The 23,451-nt window shown below is 43.2% G+C and overlaps 1 protein-coding gene across 1 annotated transcript in view; it reads left to right on the forward strand.

The window, feature by feature from the left end:
* Positions 1-898: 898 nt before the first annotated feature.
* The window catches only part of SUCLG2 (succinate-CoA ligase GDP-forming beta subunit), a 274,022-nt gene continuing 251,469 nt past the window's right edge, over positions 899-23,451 (forward strand). The window contains exon 1 of the mRNA XM_030206066.1: positions 899-990. Coding sequence (XP_030061926.1) covers positions 910-990 — 81 coding nt within the window. The 5' untranslated portion in view covers positions 899-909. The remainder of the gene's footprint in view (positions 991-23,451) is intronic.

Below are 23,451 nucleotides of genomic sequence, written 5' to 3' on the forward strand. Positions count from 1 at the left end.
CAGCGTGTTCTCAGTAACACCCAGGAATATGCTGAAATGTTATTTGCTGGAAATTTTGAATGTTCCTGAGGAAAAATTACCACCTTTCTCATACGTTTATTATTTGCCATCTAAATCTTCAGAGGTGTGTTAGGATATTGCTCATGTTGTGTCCAATCTGGATGTTTCTGCCTGCCGTATTAGAATCTTTGGATTCTGAGACAGCCATTGCAGCTACTTTGTTGGCTAAGGTGGCATTAACTCCAGATAAAGATTGGTTGTTTTTAAGAACAGGGGAAACATTTTCTTGGCCTTTAAGATACAATTGTTTCCAAGGGAAACTCAAAACAAATTTTTGTTAATGAAACGAGCTGTCCTTAGGATTAAGGATACTTCTAAGATTTCTCTGTAAATATATTATCAGATACCAATCAGTTAAATATGTAGCTACACCTGACATTTTTGGCCACTAAACGTATAATCTGGGGAACATGGCATGCTCCCTATTGGTGTTAGCACTGTTTCCCAGTTTGATACAATAGTTTTTTTGTCTAGTTTAATTCTTCTTATATTTTCTCCCCCTTGTAAATCTTGGATCAAAAAAATATGGACTTGAGTGATAATTTCCCCTTTTTTCGATGTTGTTATTATAAAAGCTTCATTTGATGTTTTCTTTATATCACTTTTCTGTACATGTATTGATTTGCTTGGTTCCAATTTTTCAATTTTCATAAATAATAACAACAACAACAACATAAACCAAGCTAGGCAGATAACACCAGGGCAGCAAGTGTAAAGGAAAAGCGCACAACAGAACAGTTGCAATGAGTTCCTTGCCTTCCTGCAAGGTGATATGTGCTAGTGGGATCCTCCCTTCCGGCCCGCCCCCCTGTGCTCGGCCACGTGGAGCTCTGGTACTTCCGGTTCAAGATGGCTGCTTCCATGAGTGTGCGAGCTGGCGGAGCTCTGCGGGGTTTGGTGGCTAGGTCCCCCCTCTTCGCTAGTAGTCAGGTAAGAGGCGGGTGGCAGTAGGATCCTCTGCCTCCGGTACAGGTTTTTGGCGCTCTACCGAAGAACAAGGGCCTATTGATCCTTGGTATCCTGCTCCCCCGCTGCTGAAAGAACCCTCACTATTACTCGTACCGTCTTCCTCCCCTGCCCCCGAGCTGCTCACTGGTATTTCTGTACCATGCATGCTTCGTTTTTGCCTAGTTTGGTTGTATCAGTCCACGGGGTGGGGAACATTTTGTTCCTTTCTGAGGGTCCATTGTGGCTTTTTATTGAGCTTTTAAACGCTAAGCCAAGTCTGCTGGCAATCTGTCACCTTGAGCTTAGAAAAGAGACCGTGAGATCTCAGCTGCTTGACCTCTGCGTTGTATACTTTCACTTTTGTAGCGTGTCTGGCATTGGTGTCCTTAGTAGTGTCACACGCTGATTCCCCCTTCCGGGAATGGAAGAACAATGTCAGTATCATTGCTCTGATTTGCTCCGATCTTCCAATGATGAATGCAGTTAGTTTGAAGTGCGCCTTTATCCAGTTAGAAAGTGTCATGATGAAGTATTTAAGTCCCCTATTTGTTTTTGTCATTTATTTATTGCAAACGTAGATGCTGCACAGACAACGGGGTTACAGTTTTCCATTCAGTAGTCACTTGTGTTCCTCTGAAGCTGGAGTATTTACATTGTGATGTCAGTGTCAAAGAGGTTTACGGATGTGTAGCTAATATTTAGTTCTGTTAAGTCTTGCAGTTTCAAGTTTCTCGTCTACACTAACAACATGGATGCAGACTTAAACATATTGCTGTAGTTTTGTAGTGTGTTTTCTGTATGGCAGTAAAGGGTATATAGCACAACAGCTCTAGTAATTATAAATAAATCAACTTTAATAGAGGGAATGGTAGTGGAATTGTATAATTATAATAAATACATCTACATTAAAAGCCTTGGAATGGAGGTTGGATCCAAGATGGCGTCGTAGTGTTTTACTGCACCAGATGCGCTTAGATACTCTCCTCAAGCACTGCTGTGAACGGCTCCAGACATCCATCAATAATGGGGAAAGAGAGAGAAGGTGCGGAAGAACCCCTTGACTCCCACCGGGACCCACCTTCATAAGCAGACAACTTTGGAGCAGTTCGGGCTGACGTCCGGTCCCAGGCAAGCCTCTTCTCAAAAAAAAAAAAAAAAAACGGTTCTAGCAAGTCAGTTGTTCACAAGTGTGATAAAGTATTCCTCTGTAGAAAAAAACCCTCAGAAACCATCAGCAAACGTGCCAGTGGTTTTAAGCACTATTACATTGTAAAGACTTTTAAGCGTAAAGAGTGCTCGATTTCTATCATTGGGTAAAAAAAGCTCCAAAGGTAATTACTGCTGTGTTATATCTTTTATAGTTTTAATACTTACTTCTTTGTCAAAATTGTCAAAATAATCCTCTCAGCAGCACAGTTTTTTAGGAATGAAAAGTAACACTTAGCTTGTAGCCGATTTCACTGGTCTTGAATTTTTTACAGCACTGTCTTTTAACCGTTCGACGGGGGCCACCGTTTCACCCCGGTAACAGGCTTCCTCAGGAACTAAGTGCTGATTATAGTGAAATGCTGAGGGTTTGCAGGGAGAACGTTTTGCATGTTACAAAATTTTGTGAACCAGGGTGCAGATTTTGAAGGCAATGCACTCTTTGATTGGGAGCCAGTGTAGTTTTTCACGGAGGGGTTTTGCACTTTCATATTGCGTTTTTCCAAATATAAGCCTAGCTCCTGTGTTCTGAGCGGTCTGAAGCTTCTTTAAGGTCTGTTCCTTGCATCCCGCATAAATTCCATTGCAGTAGTCTAATAAGTGGCTTAGTACCATTGATTGTACCAGGTTGTGAAATGTTTCCCATGGGAAGAATTGTTTCAAGCGTTTGAGTTCCACATTGAGTGGAACATTTTCTTTGTTGGCTTTCTAGCGTTAAGTTACGGTCTATTGTAACGCCGAGGATTTTCAGGCTGTCTGAGATAGGAAGGGTGTAGTTTGGGGTGTTGATAGTTGAGGGTTTGTCCACGCTATGTTGGGATGAGAGGATAAGGCAATGTTTTTTATTTATTGAGTTTTAGCTGAAATGCATTTGTCCATGATGTTTAAGCTGAGTTTGATTTCGTTGGTGATTTCAGTCAGTTTGGATTTGTACGGAATGTATATTATGACATCATCTGCATATATGAAAGGGTGACTTATAGGATGAGTATATTTTTGCTGTATTATGATACAGAAAGATACCCAATGAGTTTGTCCTATTTCAAAAACTTTGGCAAAGTCCACATGCAACAATTTGGGTAAGAGCTTTTCCGAGAAGTTAATCATATCTGGGCCCTCAGATAATCCTAAAAGTCTTAAATTATTCCAGTGGTTCCTATTAGCGATATCTTCAAGATTGTGTTGCATTATAGCAGCCTTTCCTGTGTTTTGCTCTTGTGTACTTGCTTGTAAAATGCCAAGCTGATTTTCATGTTGTTTGATGCACTCTTGGAAGCTTGTCACTGTAATATTGAGTTTGGATTTCTAGACTAGCAGTATGTTTTGTATTAACCCTAAGCCACTGCGCTCAAATCTTCCCAAGGCCTCTGTGGAAGGATCAATATGCTTGGCAACAGTCTTGTCTGGGGATGGCAGCTCCTGTTTGCAGTCCAAAAGCATTAGAAAATGAAATGACGAGGTTTGGTGCTCGCCGTCAACCAAAGTCAAAATTATATCTTAGGGAGAAAAGGGTCCTTGGTGGGCTGAAATAAATAAACTCAAGGCCAAGGGATGGAGGAGCTCACAAATTATACCCCCCCTCCCACACACAATTATGCTCTTTCTTTTAAAATGTTATCCAGAAGTTAAGCAATGAAACATGCTATAATATTAAAATATAATATCTGTTGTTGTGGATTCAAGGAAGAGTGCCAAAATTTAGGCACACTTACCCCCGGATTCTGTATATGGTACTTTGAGTTGCCTGCACAAATTTGGACACGTGTCCAATTTGCACGGGCAACTTAATTGATTAACAAGCCAATCAGCGCTGATAGTTGGGCAATAGCAAACAACTGTTGACACTAATTGGCAATAATTAGAATTTACATGTGCATCTATTTACGCAAATTCTATAACGAGGTGTTTGTAAATTCTAGTGCGTGGATTTGAAAAGGGGGCATGGCCACAGGAGGGGCATGAGCAGGTTGGAGGCATTCCTAAAATTTATGTGCGGTGGTCTGGAATTAGCAGGGTCCATGCCTAATTTACTTATGGGAATTTACACCAGGATTTCATTGGTGAAAATGGTTGTGCCTATACATAAGTCATGGTTCCCGGTGCTGAGCGTTAGTCTTTAAACTGTGCCTAATTGTAAGTGTGGTTTATAGAATAGTTCTAAGTATTATTTTTCTCATTTATCGAATCTAGTCCTAAGTATGAATTCTGTAATGGTAGTTCCACATAGAACTGCCATTATAAAATACTAGTGTAAGTCTGCACTTGTGCAATCACTAGTGCCATGTCAAAGGCTGGTGTAAGTGCTCACACCTAATTATTGTCAGTTAATGCCTCGTATTCTATAGACTGTTCGCTAACTCCTAGGTAAACCTCTGACCCACCCATGCCCCTCCCAGGTGTACGATAGAATTTGCACACACACAGTACTACTACTACTATTTAGCATTTCTATAGCGCTACAAGGCGTACGCAGCGCTGCACAAACATAGAAGAAAGACAGACCCTGCTCAAAGAGCTTACAGTTGCATGCACAACTGTTAATTAACACAAATTAAAGCCAATAATTTGTATTTCCTCAAGTGCATGCAACTTGTTCAATCAACTGCTGTGAAACTCTTACACAATGCTCACCGATTTGACCACGTCACTCCCCTTCTTCTCACTGAACACTGGCTCCCTGTCGCTGCTCACATAAAATTCTTCTTGACTACAAGTCTCGTTTCCCCCCTGCACCCTCTTATCAGAACAAACTCTTAATTCTTTACACTCCCCTCCGCTGCCTCTGGTCTGTCGATGATAATCTTGTGGCTCTCCCTCCACCCTCTTTGCTCCGTCTTGATAGTTCCCATGACTCTTCATTTTGGGATCTTGGTCCAAACTTTGGAATGACCTAATGAACCAACAATCTCTGCTTAAAAAAATAAGCCCTAAAAATGCATCTTTTTTTTTTTTTGTCTTTTTCCCTTAGGCTCACTGCGTCAGACCAACAAATGAATGAAAAGTTGATAAACCGTTATTAAGATGGACTTGGGAAAATATACTACATTTTCTAGGATAAATAGCATAAAATCTGTTTTGTTATTCTGAGATCTTGCCAGGTATTTGTGACCTGAATTGGTTACTTGAAAACAGGATACTGGGCTTGATAGACCTTCGGTCTATCCCACTATGGCAGTGCTTATGTTTTTAAGTTCCACTGAGTACCAGGTGTCATGCCCATATTAATCAGCTGTTAGAAAATTACTAGCCCTGTGGCTAAAGTGTGCTCATACTTCTAGAAAATGCATGTTTCTATTGCATAAAATTTTGCACGTAGCGGAAAGAATGTGCTTTGACCTGGGTATGGTTTCAGAAGCCCCTGCAACCAATTCAATAGTCAAACTGTCCAAACCCTTAATCCCTTTATAAGTAATGAACTGGATTGAAGCCTACAGATGTTCAATCCTTTCTTAGGTGCTAAAGTAGTTCTTGAGTCACATTTTGTAATGGCCATATGAAATATGCAGAACACCCCCCTTCTGTATTTAGCATTAATTTATAATTTTAATATTGTAAGAAAATTAGGGTGCTAAAATTTTCATGAGACAAACGATATTAAAATCGTCTTCCCCTCAAGATATTTCAAATAAAAGGCACATTTTAAAATTGTATGTGCATTAGACTGCAGTGTAGTAAGTTACCAGAGAAGCCATGCTTATAATAGTAACAGTAATTTAGATTTTTAGGCTCCCTTCCAAAGGTGGCTCATGGCATTATTAGTGATTCAGATGCAATAACCCTATTTCCTCTAGTGTACCAAGGGCGGGGCGGTCCTCCCCAGGTGCAGGTTGCAAGGGAGTGCGCTGAGCCGGTGCGTGGCTGTCTGTTCTGTCGGTGCCCTGCCCCGGAACAAGAAATTGAGGTTAGAGGGGGCAGGGGCTGGCAGAACCAACAGCTCTTCGCTTGCGAAAACCAATCCCCTTGCTCGGAAGAAGAGGGTGCTCCATCCCTGGTGGCAACTAAGATAGTTATGCCACTTCCTCTTTCTTAAAGAATTTATCATCTCAATGGGTATCTGAGGCAGCAGGACAAAGTGACTTCTCCAAGGTCACAAGGAGTGATGGCAAAGAAGCAGTTTGCTAAGTCTATTACAGAAAACCACTTACTCTCTGGAGTGATGGAGCTTAAGATATCTACTGCAGAGGCAACAATAGGGGCTATAGTTTGTGTACTTTTGTTAATTCTTCGGTAGTCCACTGTGAGGCGCCAGTTTATGCCATCAGCCTTTTTTACAGGCCAAAGAGCTGAGTTAAAAGGAGATTGGGTTTCTCTAATTACTCCCTGCTTCATAAGATCTGAGATAACACCCTGAAGTGCAGGGATGGCTTCCCTAGGATAGGGATATTGTTTCTGGGGCAGCACAGATTCTCCCTTAACTTTTACAGATGACTCTATTTTCCCACAGTCAGTGGCACTTGTAGTCCAAAGATCTGGGAAGAGTTCTTTCCATCTGCTTTGCTCTGCTTTTGGCATTATCCCTGCTATTTTCTGCCATTTGGTTTGTAATATGGATCAATTTGTTTCTGCCACTCATAGTGAGGACACTTCCATAGTATCTGATTACATAGATCCACTACCATATTATTTTTGTGTAGAAAATCAGAGCCTATTATCACTTCAGTGGATGTGTCAGGGCACTGCACTACTGTGGTATGAAATGTATCATCTCCTATTTTAAACTGTACATCTCCATACTGGTATCCCCTTTTGGTGTCTCCTGCAAAGGTAGACAGATTTATTGGCCCTATGGGATGTGCCCCTGCAGGTACAAAGCTAGTGAGTGTTACAGCGGCACCAGTGTGTACTAATGCCAAAACTTTTCTGTGTCCTTGTCCAACCCACATCAGAGGTCTGCCCCCTGGGTCCCACTGCAGTTTGCAGAGTGGAGTCCACTGAGCACTAGGCCGGACCCCTTATCCTAGGCTTCTAGTGTAGGGGCTGATGGGACTACTGTGTGTGTTAATGAAAGCTTCTTCCCTTTCAAGGGGGGGGGGGGCTCTTCCCTGTCGCAGTTCTTTACTGAGAGGACCTGCAGAGCCCGTGCGGCGAGAACGTTAGTGGGTTTTTGGTCCCAGTATGTCATCTTTTCACCATGCATTTTTAAAATGTTAACCGCTTGCTTGTGGGTCTCAGTGTCTACATATTGAGGAGCTGAATTTTTACTTAACTTTCACACTTAAATCTCCTCCCTCCCAGTCCCGTCCTATCTTATCTAATTTATCTAGGAATCTTCACGATATTGACCCTTCATCTCTATCCTCCCATGTTTCAAACCTCCTCTCTACTGTGGCACCATCCACGTCTGTCAACGAGGCTGTTTCTTCTTACAACAATACTCTATCCTCTGCCTTAGACACTCTTGCACCTTTGATGACCCGCCCTGTAAGGCGTACAAAACCCCAACCTTGGCTGACTTCTAATATCCGCTACCTAAGTTCCTGTACCCGCTCCGCCGAACGCCTCTGGCGGAAATCTCGGGCCCTTGCTGATTTCTTACACTTTAAGTTCATGCTGACCTCCTTCCAATCTGCTCTTTTACGTGCCAAACAGGATTATTATATCCAACTGACCAACTCTCTTGGCTCTAATCCTCGACTTCTCTTCACCACATTGAACTCTCTCCTCAAGGTGCCCCCTCCCCCAACTCCCCCTTCATTATCTCCTCAGACCCTTGCTGAATTCTTTCACAACAAGGTTCAAAAGATAAACCTTGCTTTCTCTACCTCACCACCTCTCCCTCCACTAGTCCGTTCCCCTCTCTCTCCTTCCCCTCATTCCCTTTCCTCCTTTCCTGAAGTTACTATTGAGGAAACTACACTTCTCCTTTCTTCCTCAAAATGTACCATCTGTTCCTCTGATCCCATTCCCACCCACCTTCTTAATGCTATCTCTCCTGCTCTTATTCCTTTTATCTGTCACATTCTCAACCTCTCACTTTCCATTGCGACTGTCCCTGCTGCCTTTAAACATGCTGTGGTCACACCTCTCCTTAAGAAGCCTTCACTCGACCCTACTTGTCCCTCTAATTACCGACCCATCTCCCTCCTTCCTTTTCTCTCCAAATTACTTGAGCGTGCTGTTCACCGCCGCTGCCTTGATTTTCTCTCCTCACATGGTATTCTTGACCCACTACAATCTGGTTTTCACCCTCTCCACTCAACCGAAACTGCGCTTACTAAAGTCTCCAATGACCTATTACTGGCTAAATCCAGAGGTCAATATTCCATCCTCATTCTTGATCTTTCCGCTGCTTTTGACACTGTCGATCACAGCATACTTCTCGATACCCTGTCCTCACTTGGATTCCAGGGCTCTGTCCTTTCCTGGTTCTCTTCCTACCTCTCCCTCCGCACCTTTAGTGTTCACTCTGGTGGATCCTCTTCTACTTCTATCCCTCTGCCTGTCGGCGTACCTCAGGGTTCTGTTCTTGGTCCCCTCCTCTTTTCTATCTACACTTCTTCCCTTGGTTCATTAATCTCATCCCATGGTTTTTCCTACCATCTCTATGCTGATGACTCCCAAATCTACCTTTCTACCCCTGATATCTCACCTTGCATCCAAACCAAAGTTTCAGCGTGCTTGTCTGACATTGCTGTCTGGATGTCTCAACGCCACCTGAAATTAAATATGACCAAAACCGAGCTTCTCATTTTCCCCCCCCAAACCCACCTCCCTGCTCCCCCCGTTTTCTATTTCTGTTGATGGCTCTCTCATTCTCCCTGTCTCCTCAGCTCGAAACCTTGGGGTCATCTTTGACTCTTCTCTCTCCTTCTCTGCTCATATCCAGCAGATTGCTAAGACCTGTCGTTTCTTTCTTTACAACATCTGTAAAATCCGCCCCTTTCTTTCCGAGCACTCTACCAAAACCCTCATCCACACCCTTGTCACCTCTCGTTTAGACTACTGCAATCTGCTTCTTGCTGGCCTCCCACTTAGTCACCTCTCCCCTCTCCAGTCGGTTCAAAACTCTACTGCCCGTCTCGTCTTCCGCCAGGGTTGCTTTACTCATACTACCCCTCTCCTCAAGACCCTTCACTGGCTCCCTATCCGTTTTCGCATCCTGTTCAAACTTCTTCTACTAACCTATAAATGTACTCACTCTGCTGCTCCCCAGTATCTCTCCACACTCGTCCTTCCCTACACCCCTTCCCGTGCACTCCGCTCCATGGATAAATCCTTCTTATCTGTTCCCTTCTCCACTACTGCCAACTCCAGACTCGCGCCTTCTGTCTCGCTGTACCCTACACCTGGAATAAACTTCCTGAGCCCCTGCGTCTTGCCCCATCCTTGGCCACCTTTAAATCTAGACTGAAAGCCCACCTCTTTAACATTGCTTTTGACTCGTAACCACTTGTAACCACTCGCCTCCACCTACCCTCCTCTCCTTCACGTTCACATTATTTTTTTGTCTATTAGATTGTAAGCTCTTTATTTTTTGTCTATTAGATTGTAAGCTCTTTGAGCAGGGACTGTCTTTCTTCTATGTTTGTGCAGCGCTGCGTACGCCTTGTAGCGCTATAGAAATGCTGAATAGTAGTAGTAGTACTTAAAGGTTTACCTTTATGGGAGCTTCGGTCAGAATGCAGTCCAGGTGGTGCATCTGTGTGTTGAGGAGCTGAATATTTAACTGATGGCTTACTTTTATGAGTACTTAAATTAGAATGCAAAACAGGTTGTGTTCCTATGCACTGGGGTTTTGGATGCTGTGTGGGGGCCTGGGGGGTCTGCTCTTGGTATGGAGCTAAATCAGGATATAAAGCGGGTCCAGCTGCTGCCACTGGGTGTGAGGCATAAGGCTGATACTTTTCGACATTCCTTGCCTTCACACACAAATCTCTAGCAGAGGCAGGCTCACCTGGGGCCCACAAGCAGAGAGCTCTTGCAATTGCAGGATGCATGCCCTGACAAATTTCCCTTAGATTTTCAGTATTATATGCACATCTAAAAGATCTCTTGGGGGCCGCCCTCGTGAATCTCTCCCATCAGCTAGCCCTGTCATCACCAGCAATAGAATTGCTTTCCTAACATAGAGGCAGATGCAGCAACCAAACGTAAAAAAATCTAAATCGTTAAAGTCCCTAACGATTTTAAAATAACGAAAAAATGCACCAAAAAAAAAGTCACACATGCTGAGATCGGTAGTGAAACGTACAATGTATCAAAGAATCACAATACACATCGTTAATCGGCCCCCAAATCATGCGCAGAGCAGCCAAGCGTTATGTTAGCTGCTCTGCGCATGCCACAAACAGTCAAAACACAGTCAAATCGCAAGCACATGGCTTCCAAATAAAAACAAAAATAAAAAAAAAGCGTCGGGAGGGGGCAAGGGCGCTCATCAGGAGCGTCCTGTACAGACGGCCTTGCCCCCCCCCCCCGCTGCTCCCCCCACCCCGAAAAAGCAAAATTCTAGCAGCCCCTGCCCCCTCCCCACTTTCCGCCGCTCCCCCCACCCCGAAAAAGCAAACTTCTAGAAGCCCTGCCCCCCTCCCTTCCTCACTACTCTCTCACCTCAGCTCCGCCTCCCGACATCCTCCATCCGTGCCCCGCCCCCTTTTGGGGTCGTCGCCGCCATTCCCCTCCTCCATCAGGCCCCCCTTCCTCTTACCGGGCCCGTGCAGCGCCTCTCTCCTCTGTCCGAAGGCGCTGCACGGGCAAGAAGAAAGCTGAATCAGCTGATGCCTGCCTTCGCGATGGCGCGTCTTTCTTCTGCTGCGCCCGCCCCTGTCTGACGTCAGTAACCTACGTAGGTTACTGACGTCAGACAGGGGCGGGCCCAGGAGGAGAAAGACGCTCTATCGAAGCTAGGCGAAGGCAGGCATCAGCTGATTCAGCTTTCTTCTTGCCCGTGCAGCGCCTTCGGACAGAGGAGAGAGGCGGCTGCACGGGCCCGGTAAGAGGAAGGGGGGCCCGATGGAGGAGGGGAATGGCGGCGACGACCCCAAAAGGGGGCGGGGCACGGATGGAGGATGTCGGGAGGCGGAGCTGAGGTGAGAGAGTAGTGAGGAAGGGAGGGGGGCAGGGGCTTCTAGAAGTTTGCTTTTTTCGGGGTGGGGGGAGCGGCGGAAAGTGGGGAGCAGCGGGGGGGGGGGGGCAAGGCCGTCCGTACAGGACGCTCCTGATGAGCGCCCTTGCCCCCTCCCGATCCTTTTTTTATTTTATTTTTTTATGTGTTTTCTGAGGTCCTTTGGACCAATCACAGCGCTTTTAGCTCTGCTAATGCGCTGGGATTGGCTCAAAGTTGTTTATTTTTTTCACTTAACACTTTTTCCTGCCACGGAGCTGTTCCTAACGAGAGGTCCAGACCTCTCGTTAGTTTTCCTGCCTTTTTTCCTGCGTAAAGGCAATCGGAAAAGGTTAGTGCATGTCGTTTCAATGGGTTTTCACACTAATTGCTCATCTCCATTCCGTTTTCGTTAGCTGCTACTGTCGTCGGAAAATAGGCTTAAGTGCATGGAAAGGATAGGAAATTCTTCCCTGAGGGCTCATTTAACGATGAAAAACGTTTAGTGCATCTACCTCATAATCTTCTGTACTCTCATTTCTATCCTGTTGGAGATGTACACTTTGAGCTTTGAACCTCCTCATGCCAAAAGAGACACAAACAGCTGTTGCCAAAGTTAGCAAGGAAAAACCTACTTGTCTTGCTATCCCAATAGCTCTCTCCATTTGCTCTGCAAATTCAGATTTAATACAGAGACGGATCACTTTAATTAATTCATCTGTATCAAGCCTCTCTTCCTGCTCTAATTTCCATAGCACCACACAAGCATGGGGAAACTTATCGGGGTCTATCTTGCCTATCTGCTTAGTTATCACCTCCATATCTGTCTGTGAGAGGGGCTGAGAGCTAATAGTCTGAGTTGAACCTCCTGCTAGAGGTGTAGACTGTGATACCTTTATCACAGCTGAAACAGGCATGGCTGTAGCTGTATTTGGGTCTGGAGGGGCACATGGGAGACCCGTAATGGCTGAAACCTGCTTGTGAGCATCCTGCAGCTTTTGCTTTAAGGTCTGTATCTCCCTGTGACACTGTGCATGATCAGTATCTTCACCTAGAGTGGGAGCCTGCAGTGTTAACTCTCTGACTAAATGTTTTAGGCCTGGAACCTGGCTGGCTTGTGTCTCTAAAGCTGAAATTTGTGTCTGCATTTGAGTTTCCTGAGCTGTCTGGTGTTGCACCTGCTGTTAAAGAGAATCTAATTGATAATTTAGGCAACTAGCCATTGTGATTAAAAAATCCTTTTCTGTATCTATCTGCATACATTCTTTCTCTTTGGCTAGTAATCTATCGTTCAATTCTGCCTGTTCTTTTAAAACTTTCTTGTACGTTGGCCATATCACCCAAATACAGGCAGAAATTCTCTGACGCTCTGACTTAACTGAATACAAGGCACAATATTTTTCAAATTTGCTTTCAATATCAGAGGGGCCACTAATGTCCTCTGCTACGCTAGGAGTCCACGGATTGGGGCCAGAGGATACTATGCATTGCTTAAGCAAAGTGGGGTTATCTACACCTAGAATAGTGTGTTTATCTGTGGCATCCTCGACATAAGCTCCAAAATAGGTTTTTACTTTACTCCAAAGCATGGCTAAAGATTTGGTTATACAGTACATAAGTGCCATAAGTACCTAGGTATTGCCACACTGGCAAAGATCAAACATCCATCCAGCATAGCATTCTAAATACCCTGAAAACCTTATCAATTTATCAATTGGAAATTTAATTAATGAAACCCCTGATACTCAGTTCTCTATAAAGCAGCAAAATACAAAAATACAATTTCAAGAACACCGCTATCTTGCGCACAATATCTCCTGCCCATGTTTCTCCACCATTAAATATGTTACACGAAATATTCACAGTTCTTAATATCCATTAAAATGTTATCAAAAATGTTACAGTTCTAATATGATATTTAAGAACAGGGGGAATTAGAGCATGTAGTAATATTTCTAGTTTTTAAGAGCATGCGCTGTATTTATAAGTTTTAAGATATATATATTTTGATTAATTCTCCACCAATTACCTATAAGGTAATAAGATTTACAATTGCAAGAATAAAGAGGAATTAAATGCTTTATCTGTTGAATTGCATTAGCCTGTACTGCAAGATTTTAAAGCATGTACTCAGAACACAAAAAGACCATATATTTAGCTGTAGAAAAGGGTTTATTTACAGTACAGGTAATGTAATAGTTACAAATAAGAGGTAGTCTTAAGGATCTTGGTACAGGAGAATTTGTGCTTTAACACAAGATGACAGGTTTAAATCAAAAGTTAACTTACAAAAGTCTTTGTCGTTGGAGCAGAGAGAGAATCTGCAGGGAGGTGCCTGCCATTCAGCTCAGCGATGAGCACATGGTGACCGGAGGAGAGATCCTCACAGCAGTCAGGAGAGGAGGTCAGCAGAGGAGGAGAGTCTGTGTGTGCTCTGTAGCAGTCCGTGCTGTTTACCTTTATAATGTCTCCAAGGTATTGTTGTTTGCAGCAAAGCATGGTGGGTGCATTGAATCCTGGGTATTGCAAAGGATTGTGGTCTAGATGCACTGACTCCTGGGTAAATTGCAAAGGATCATAGTCTTACACTGAGTGTTGGGTAATGTAGTTCATAGAGGAACATGATTACATCATATGCTAAAAAGCCTTCTCTCGACACATGGGCTGGCGTCCAGTTGTCTGGGGGTTGATGGTTTATTGTAGCCAACCCTAGGTCTGGATTTCTACTGGCAAATGGTCTTGTTTATGCTTCCAATCCGATACCGCATTCAGTTCAAGCTTCTCCTTCTTACCTACAAATGTACTCAATCTGCTGCCCCTCACTACCTCTCTACCCTCATCTCCCCTTATGTTCCCACCCGAAACCTCCGTTCACAGGACAAATCCCTCCTCTCAGTACCCTTCTCCACCACTGCCAACTCCAGGCTCCGCCCATTCTGCCTCGCCTCACCCTATGCCTGGAACAACCTTCCTGAGCCCTTACGTCAAGCCCCCTCCCTGCCCATCTTCAAGTCTCTGCTTAAAGCCCACCTCTTCAATGCTGCCTTCGGCACCTAACTCTTACCTTCAGGATATCCGGACTGCCCCAATTTGACTGCCCCTATCGTATTGTCTACTCACTTGTCGTTTAGATTGTAAGCTCTTTGAGCAGGACCTGTCCTTTTATGTTAAATTGTACAGCGCTGCGTAACCCTAGTAGTGCTTTAGAAATGTTAAGTAGTAGTAGTAGTTTATGCTTTATGGCTTCAGCCTTTGTCTTTAATAGGTGGAGTTTCACAAACCCAGTCTCTCTGTCTGCTGTTGTCTTTGAACTTTTTTGTGTTGATCTTTTACACTAAGGCATGCTTTTGACCAGTCCTTTCAAGGGGGGGGGGGGGGGGGGGGGAGGAGGTTTATCTCTTTGAAGCAATACCTTTTGTCTTTGTCAGAGTTTGTTTGAGAATAGTCTTTTGTTAAGGGTAGTAGATGTGTTAATGGCTTTAGTTAACCACCCAGCCAAGCTTTTGTTATCAGTAGTTACCAAAGGGGGGGGGGGGGGGGGGGAATGAAAGCCAGACCAGTTGATCTGCTGCAGCTTATCTGACCTAGCAAAATCAGTAATTCTGACAACTAACTCACATCATGCTACATATTTCAATAATTCTGACAACCAAACTCATATCATGCTACAATGGGAGGTGTGGGATGTGACTTGATTTCCAAGGGACCTGGCCACTGTCATAAGCAGGATGGTGAGCTTTCTGACCCAGCATGGCATTTACTTATTTGGGGGTCCTTTTACTAAGGTGGCTTAAGAGTTGGCTTAGTGCATGTTAACGAAGGACTTGCCTGCACGTTAAGCCCATTTCTAGCGTGTCCCTAAAATAGGACTTTTTGTCTTTTTGCAGTTACCCTGCTATTTTTTTCCATTAGTGCGTTGGACTTTCAAAAAAAAAATTAACATGGGAGCATTTAACTCCGTGTTAAACAGTTATCATGTGCTAATATGAATGCGCTAGCTGATTAACGCTTCCATGCACCTGATGCGGTCCATCCAGCCTGCCCAACAAGATAAACTCATTTTACATGGTATGTGATACTTTACACCCGAGTTTGATTTGTCCTTGCCATTCTCAGGGCACAGACCATTGAAGTCTGCCCAGCACTCTTCTTGTACTAAGTTCTGAAGATTCTGGAATCCTAAAGAGTTACAAGATTCCGGAATCCCAATTAGTAGCAACATTCTATGTAGAACCCCAAAGAGTAACATAGAGGCATATTTTCAAAGCACTTAGCCTTCCAAAGTTCCATAGGTTTCTATGGAACTTTGGAAGGCTAAGTGCTTTGAAAATTTACATAATAGTAACATAGTAAATGACAGCAGATAAAGACCTGTATGGTCCATCCAGTCTGCCCAACAAGATAAACTCATTTTCAAGGTATGTGATATTTTATGTATACTGATTTGTCCTTGCCATTCTCAGGGCACAGACTGTAGAAGTCTGCCCTCTTCTTGTACTAAAAGTTCTGAAGCTAACGTCGAAACCCCTTAAAATTTACACTCCAGCCCATCCATATCTATTCAGTCACGATCAGGGCACAGATTGTAAAAGTCTGCCCATGACTCTTCTTGTACTAAGTTCTGAAGATTCTGGAATCCTAAAGAGTTACAAGATTCCAGAATCCGAATTAGTAGCAACATTCTATGTAGAACCCCAAAGACTAACATAGTAACATAGTAAATGACAGCAGATAAAGACCTGTATGGTCCATCCAGTCTGCTCAACAAGATAAACTCATTTTCAAGGTATGTGATACTTTATGTATACCCGAGTTTGATTTGTCCTTGCTATTCTTAGGGCACAGACCGTAGAAGTCTGCCCAGCACTCTTCTTGTACTAAAAGTTCTGAAGCTAACGTCGAAACCCCTTAAAATTTACACTCTAGCCCATCCATATCTATTCAGTCACAATCAGGGCATAGACCGTAGAAGTCTGCCCAGCACTGGTTTTGCTTCTCAATTACCGGCGTTGCCTCCCAGTCTCCACCAAGATTCCGTAGATCCGTTCATTCTAAACAGGATTCCTTTGTGTTTATCCCACGCATGTTTGATTTTCATTACCGTTTTCATCTCCACCACCTCCCCTAACTTTAAGCACGGCTGTTTGCATCATCTGAAACGTGCTACAAATGCGCATGCCTAAATAAGACGCATATCCCCCGTTATCCGATAAAAAACATACGTAAGTGCTAGGAACACCCCCATTCCATCCATGACCTTCTCATTTCCACACCCCCTTTGTCTACTTGCATATAAAATTTAGGCATTCCGAGGTCACAGTTTGGTTCTTGATAGGGGGTGTTCTCATTGTTAGCTCCCATTTTTTTTTTGGGGGGGGGGGGGCTAATACTGAGTTCCTAGAAGGGGGGAAGGGGGTTGAATTTTGGTTTTCCCTCTTTCTTCCCAAAGAATATAAGAGATGAGTCTGGTAACTATTGTTCAACTATCATGACCTAATGAAAGTAATTAAGGACTAGTCTAGTGGGTAAGGGGAGGAGGAGACCATTGTTAAAAAGTTGATGACTGTGGATATTGTTATGGGTGTACAACGATTGGTAATTGTTCACCGGTCTGTGTCATCAATAAAAATTATTGGAACATAAAAATTAGGTGCGTAAACTCCAATTAAATCTATTTAGTGTGAAGAATTATTTAAAAAGGCAATTATTGCTGCTATTTAGCTTGTTAATTAAATTGCGTACACGCCCAAATTTGCATGCACAATTTTGGTGTCTTTTATAGATTTAGGGGTTCATGTGTTCCAGTGAAAGGGTCCCTTTATTTCAATCTGCTTATCAACTTAACCAGAGTGGAGTCCTTGTTTCTCATGCCTTGAAATATCTTGTGAAGAGAAGATACAGGTTTCACTGGGTGACCAGTGCAGGCGATGCCACTTCTAGTGCTTGTCTGCGTATTTTAAAAAGCCATTTGCCTTATTCTCTTATTCAGGGCTCTGATTTAATATAGATGAATGCGGCCAGAGAGAAATTGCAGGCTGAAGTTTAATGCCTGCTGTTCTTTTCAGGCCCACATAACATATGTAGTAGAATTGTATCTACAGAGGCTTTTAATAGATAGTTTTTATTAACATTTCCCCAGAAGTGATAATAGCATAACTGCGGTAAATATACTTTGCAACTAACTGAAAAGAATGTATATACACATGCATCACAATAAAACTTTTTATTAAAAATAACGTTAAGTGAGGCATGGATCTCTGAAATCGAGCAGCTTTTGCTCACACTAAGTACTTAATTTGCAGAACATTATTAAATATTAAAATATTAAAAATGCAATAAACTATTCCTTCTGTGAGCCATGCAAGCGACAAAATGGCCATCAGCGTTGAGACATTGGTCCTGATATATCAACAGATTTTTCCTGCTCTCTTCCTATAGGGAAAAATCCATCGACACATCAGATTTCTTGGAAAAAAAACATTCAGCACATTTGTTCAAAGTTATGAAGGCCTACATGTCGTTAGTCCATTGCTAAAGCGACAGGCAGCTGCTTGACATTCCTACAGTGCTGACGTGAGACACTCGGACCTTTTACTGAAGTGCCCTGAAATCTGGGCTTAGCGCATTCTAGCGGGGCTTTCCCATACGCAAAGCTTAGAGTTAACGCGGCACTTTTATAGAGCATTTTTTTTGTACCTGGGGCAATGGAGGGTTAAGTGAATTGCCCAGGATCACGGGAAGCCATAGTGGGAATCAGACCCAGTTCCCTAGGATCTCAGCCCAGTGTGCTAACCATTGGGCTACTCCTCCACTCCATTACTATCAATAGTTCCACTGTGGGTTTATCCCAGACAAGAATATGCAGCTTGTTGCAGTAAGTACCAATCTTCCCCTTGTTTCACTGGTTGCAGTCATTCTGATCAGGCTCTTCTCTTATGTACCATACAGTCTTCTTGTTGAAGCATTTTCTGGTCAGTTTAGTTTTCTTCATGCTGTATTTTAATAGAGCTGAAAACCAGTTGCAATAAATAATTTTTTTTATATGATGAATGATTACTGGGGGTGCAAGAAAAACAGGTTTTACCAATTCTTAGAGGTGTGTGTAAATTAAATACACCAGTCCAACTTAAATTCAGTGGTGGGGGTCATTCATACATGTGCCCTATAACACCCAACATGAATCCAAAATTATCAAACCGCCATATTATATACTAGTTTTCCAGACCTCGGTGGCAAGTTTTTTCACACGGACCACTCAATCCGCGGTTTGCTTCCTCCTCGATAGTCACTAATTATTCATCAACATTATAATCCCTTCATTATCAATATCAAATCCTCTTTTTTTTTTTTTTTTTTTTAAATTCATTTCTTATATAAGCTCAGTGCTACTTAATTTTGTAATGGACCCACTGCCGACATGGGCCATGCTTCGCCTTTGGCAGTGTCAACATACACAAATGCCTAATGCAGAAAGGGACCATGCTATCCTGCCAAGGCCGGCTCTGCCCCTATCGCCCCCCCCCCCCAAATGGAAATGCTCAGTCACTCCTTGTAACGAGAAAACCCCCCACTTTCCCGGGCCTGCCTTTCAGCCCTGGTAGTCTAGTGGTGAGCTGGGGTAGGAGTGATTTCACGAGAATGCTGCTGAAACTCAAAGCAACCTTTTTAACTACGGAGACTGCACAGGCAGGAGCATAAGAGAATATTTTCTGCCCCAGATTACCACTGGACCACCAGGGCTGTAAGGTAGGCCCGGGGAGGAGGCCTACGGTGGGTCCAGGAGGGGGGGGGTGCTCTTGTTATAAGGAGGGACTGAGTGTTTCCAGTTGAGGGGAATGTTGGGGGCACAGCCTGCTGCAGCAGGACACCTGTCAGAAGTGAGGGGACAGTAGTGCCAGTTATTGGGTGGAGTGGGGATTCAAATATAAACCTAAGCCAAAAATTTTGCTCTATATTTGAGTTTATACAGTAAGTGTGGCGTTTAATGGCAAACACTAATACGTGTAAGTGCAAAGGTTGTATGGTAGTTGTTGGGAGTGGGGTATGCTCAGCGTGTCCTCTGTAGTTTCTGCACTGAAATGTTCTTTAGCACATGTTAAAATCTGTTTTAAGTTAGCACAGATGCACTTAGCGCTAACTGCAGTATGGAGTCCCCGCCCCCTAACAACATTCAGTTAATGTGAGAATTAGCACGTGGAGGAGTGGCCTAGTGGTTAGGGTGGTGGACTTTGGTCCTGGGGAACTGAGGAACTGAGTTTGATTCCCACTTCAGGCACAGGCAGCTCCTTGTGACTCTGGGCAGGTCACTTAACCCTCCATTGCCCCATGTAAGCCGAATTGAGCCTGCCATGAGTGGGAAAGCGCGGGGTACTAATGTAACAAAAAATAAATAAATACTAATCTGGCAACAGTTACTGCACAGTTTAGAATGTAAAGAGCAGTATATTAAGCTAAATAAACCACAGCCGTAACCGTAAACCACTTGTGCGTTAACTCACCTACCGCGCTTTGGGGTGCTTTTACCAAGCTGCATTTAGCACACCCCTTACGCGAGTCTTTCCTGCACGCTAAGGCCATTTTTTTGCAGGTGGAAATGGCTGATTTTCTACTCTTTTCCAATTAATGGCCATGCGCTAATGTTTCCATTAGCACACACCCAATCAATGGCTAATTTTTCATTCAATAAAGTTCAACATGAATCCCAAAAGTACACAAACTAGAATTGTTTTTTTTCTGTGGAATCCAGTAAATATTCAGTAAGTAACTTTTTTTTTGTTCCTTTTTTCAAACAGTGAAATCTTTAGTGGAATACTTTCAGTTTCACGTTTACCTAATTTTGGTGACCTCAGCGGTGCTCAAGATGTACCCATAGCAATGTAATTAGCACCAACTTCTTCATTGGCTCACCCGATTATTAAATTTTTTATATATTTTACTATTTATGTTTACTTATCTTTTCATATCAGACCCAGGGGCTCTGTTGTCTGACTTGCATGTTTCACTCTAGTGCAAGCTGTATCAAGGACATTCCCCTATGATTAGCACACAGCCAGTAACAAAATTTAGTGTGTGAGCTCTTACTGCCACCCGTTTTGTTTATCTGAGTTCATATTTTTATTTATTTATTTATTGCATTTGTATCCCACATTTTCCCACCTCTTTGCAGGCTCAATGTGGCTTACAATACATCATGAATAGTGGAAATGAGAAGAGAATAGACATTTGGTGTTATAGCAGGATTTTGGGTTGCATGGTAATGGAATACATGATAGTAATATAATAAAAGGCATTATTGACATTTCTGGATATATGTGGGAGTTTCACATGTTTTGGTCTTTGTAGTATATCTTGTCGAAGAGATGGGTCTTTAGTAGTTTACGGAAGTTGGTCAGTTCATAGGTCGCTTTTAGGTTACGTGGCAGTGCGTTCCAGAATTGCGTGCTCATATAGGAAAAGTTTGATGCATGTATTAATTTGTATTTTAGACCTTTACAGTTGGGGAAATGAAGATTAAGGAATGTGCGAGATGATTTTTTAGCATTCCTGGATGGTAGATCTATCATGTCTGACATGTAGGCTGGGGCATCGCCATGGATGATTTTATGTACTAGGGTACATACTTTGAACGTGATGCCTTCTTTGAGTGGGAGCCAGTGTAGCTTCTCTCGTAGGGGTTTTGCACTTCCGTATTTTGATTTTCCAAATATGAGTCGGGCTGCCGTGTTCTGGGCTGTTTGGAGTTTTTTGAGTATTTGCTCTTTGCAGCCAGCGTAGAGTGAATTGCAGTAATCTAGATGACTGAGTACTAATGATTGTACTAGATTACGGAAGATGGTCCTTGGGAAGAATGGTTTTACTTAATTTCCACATTGAGTAGAACATCTTTTTGGTTGTGTTTTTCGCGTGATTCTCAAGTGTTAGGTGCCGATCAATGGTAACTCCAAGAATTTTCAGGGTTTCCGAAATTGGTAGATTTAGTTTTGGTGTGTTGATGGTGGTAAATATGCTCGTGTTGTGTTGAGAGGTGAGTATTAGGCATTGGGTTTTTTCTGCGTTGAGTTTTAAATGAAAGGCATATGCCCAGGAGTGCATGATATGTGGCTGATGTCGTTGGAAATTTCTTTTAGGTCTTGTTTGAATGGGATGTAGATCATTACATCATCAGCGTAAATGTATGGGTTGAGGTTTTGGTTTCATATTAGTTTTGCCAAGGGTGTCATCATTAGGTTGAATATAGTCGGTGAGAGGGGAGATCCCTGTGGAACTCCACATTCAGGTGTCCATGCGGCTGATGTAATCGAATTTGACGTCACTTGGTATGAGCGTGTGGTTAGGAATCCTTTAAACCACTTAAGTTTTCAAGGATGTGTAGTAGGATTCCATGATCAACCATGTCGAAGGCGCTTGACATGTCGAATTGTAGAAGTAATATATTCTTTCCGGTTGCTATCGTTTGTTTGAATTTCATCATGAGCGTAACTAGTACTGTTTCAGTACTGTGATTGGAACAAAATCCTGACTGGGAGTCGTGTAGTATTGAGAACTTGTTTAGATAGTCTGTGAGTTGTTTGGTTACCATCCCTTCTGTTATTTTGGTTATTAAGGGAATGGATGCTACTGGTCTATAATGGGTTAATTCACTTACATTTTTCTTTGCATCTTTGGGTATGGGAGTGAGTAGAATGTTTCCTTTCTCCTTTGGGAAGAGTCCATTTTGTAGCATAAAATTCACGTGTTTCGTTAGATTTTTTTTTTTTTTTGTTACATTTGTACCCCGCGCTTTCCCACTCATGGCAGGCTCAATGCGGCTTACATGGGGCAATGGAGGGTTAAGTGACTTGCCCAGAGTCACAAGGAGCTGCCTGTGCCTGAAGTGGGAATCGAACTCAGTTCCTCAGTTCCCCAGGACCAAAGCCCACCACCCTAACCACTTGGCCACTCTGTTATAAAATGTTGGGGGGCCGATTTCATAAGGTTATTTGGGCATATATCTAATTTGCAGTGAGATTTGGCGAATCTTTTAAGCGTGTGGGAGATGAGATCTTCTGATAATATCTCGAATTCAGTCCAAGTCCTATCTGCTGGGTATATTCCAGGGTGTGGGTCTAGAAAGTCTAGGAGTGCAGCGTATTCGATGGGGCTGACGGGTATTTTAAGTCGCAGTTGTACTATTTTCTCTTTGAAGTACTTCGTGAGGTTTTCAGCTCCTGGTGTGTCTTTGCTGTTGTTCGTGACTGGTGTGGTGTCTAGTAGTTTATTCACGAGTTGGAAGAGTTTGTGTGTGTCCTTGTAATTTGGTCCAATTTCAGTTTTGTAGTATAGTCTTTTGGTTTGTCTTATGGTGTATTTATATTTTCTTCGGAGTTGTTTCCAAGCATTAAGTGTGGGATCGTCTTTCTTTTTATTCCATGCACATTCTAATTTCCTAACTTGTGTTTTGAGTTTTTTCAATTCTTCACTGAACCACGGTATTGAGTTCTTTCTGGGTGAGGTTCTAGTTTGGGTTGGGGCGATGATGTCTAATATTGTTCTGCATCTATCGTCCCAGTCTAGGAGGAATTTGGTTGTGTCTGCCTTTGTTGTCCATCTGTTAAAGTAGATCTGTTGCCAGAATACTAATGGGGCTATTTTTCCTCTCGTGGTGTAGATTTTTCATTCTTGTTTTTTGATTGTTTTTTTCGTTCGCCATTGGAGGGAGATGTGTGCTTTGTAGTGGTCTGACCATGGTGTGGGTATCCATTTTGTATCTGCTAGTATAAGGTTTAAGTCTGGATCGAATTTATATACGATAATGTCTAGTGTATGTCTCACTGCTTCTCATCCTTTGAAGTCCACTCCATCCGTCTATTCTACCCGTTGCCACTCAGAGTGGCAGTCATTTACCGCCCCCCCGATAAATCCCTCTCTTCCTTCCTCACCGACTTCGATGCCTGGCTTTCTGTTTTTCTTGAACCCTCATCTCCATCCCTCATTCTCGGAGACTTTAACATACACGTTGATGACCCGTCCAACTCTCACGCTTCTCAGTTCCTCACTCTAACATCCTCCTTCAACCTCCAGCTATGTTCCACCACCCCTACTCACCGTGATGGCCATTGCCTTGACCTATTCCTCTCCTCTTCCGGCTCACCCTCCAATTTCCACACCTCAGCTCTTCCTGTCTCTGATCATCACCTGATCACCTTCACACTTTT

Source organism: Microcaecilia unicolor, chromosome 6, assembly GCF_901765095.1.
Source record: "Microcaecilia unicolor chromosome 6, aMicUni1.1, whole genome shotgun sequence".
NCBI classification, from domain to species: domain Eukaryota; kingdom Metazoa; phylum Chordata; class Amphibia; order Gymnophiona; family Siphonopidae; genus Microcaecilia; species Microcaecilia unicolor.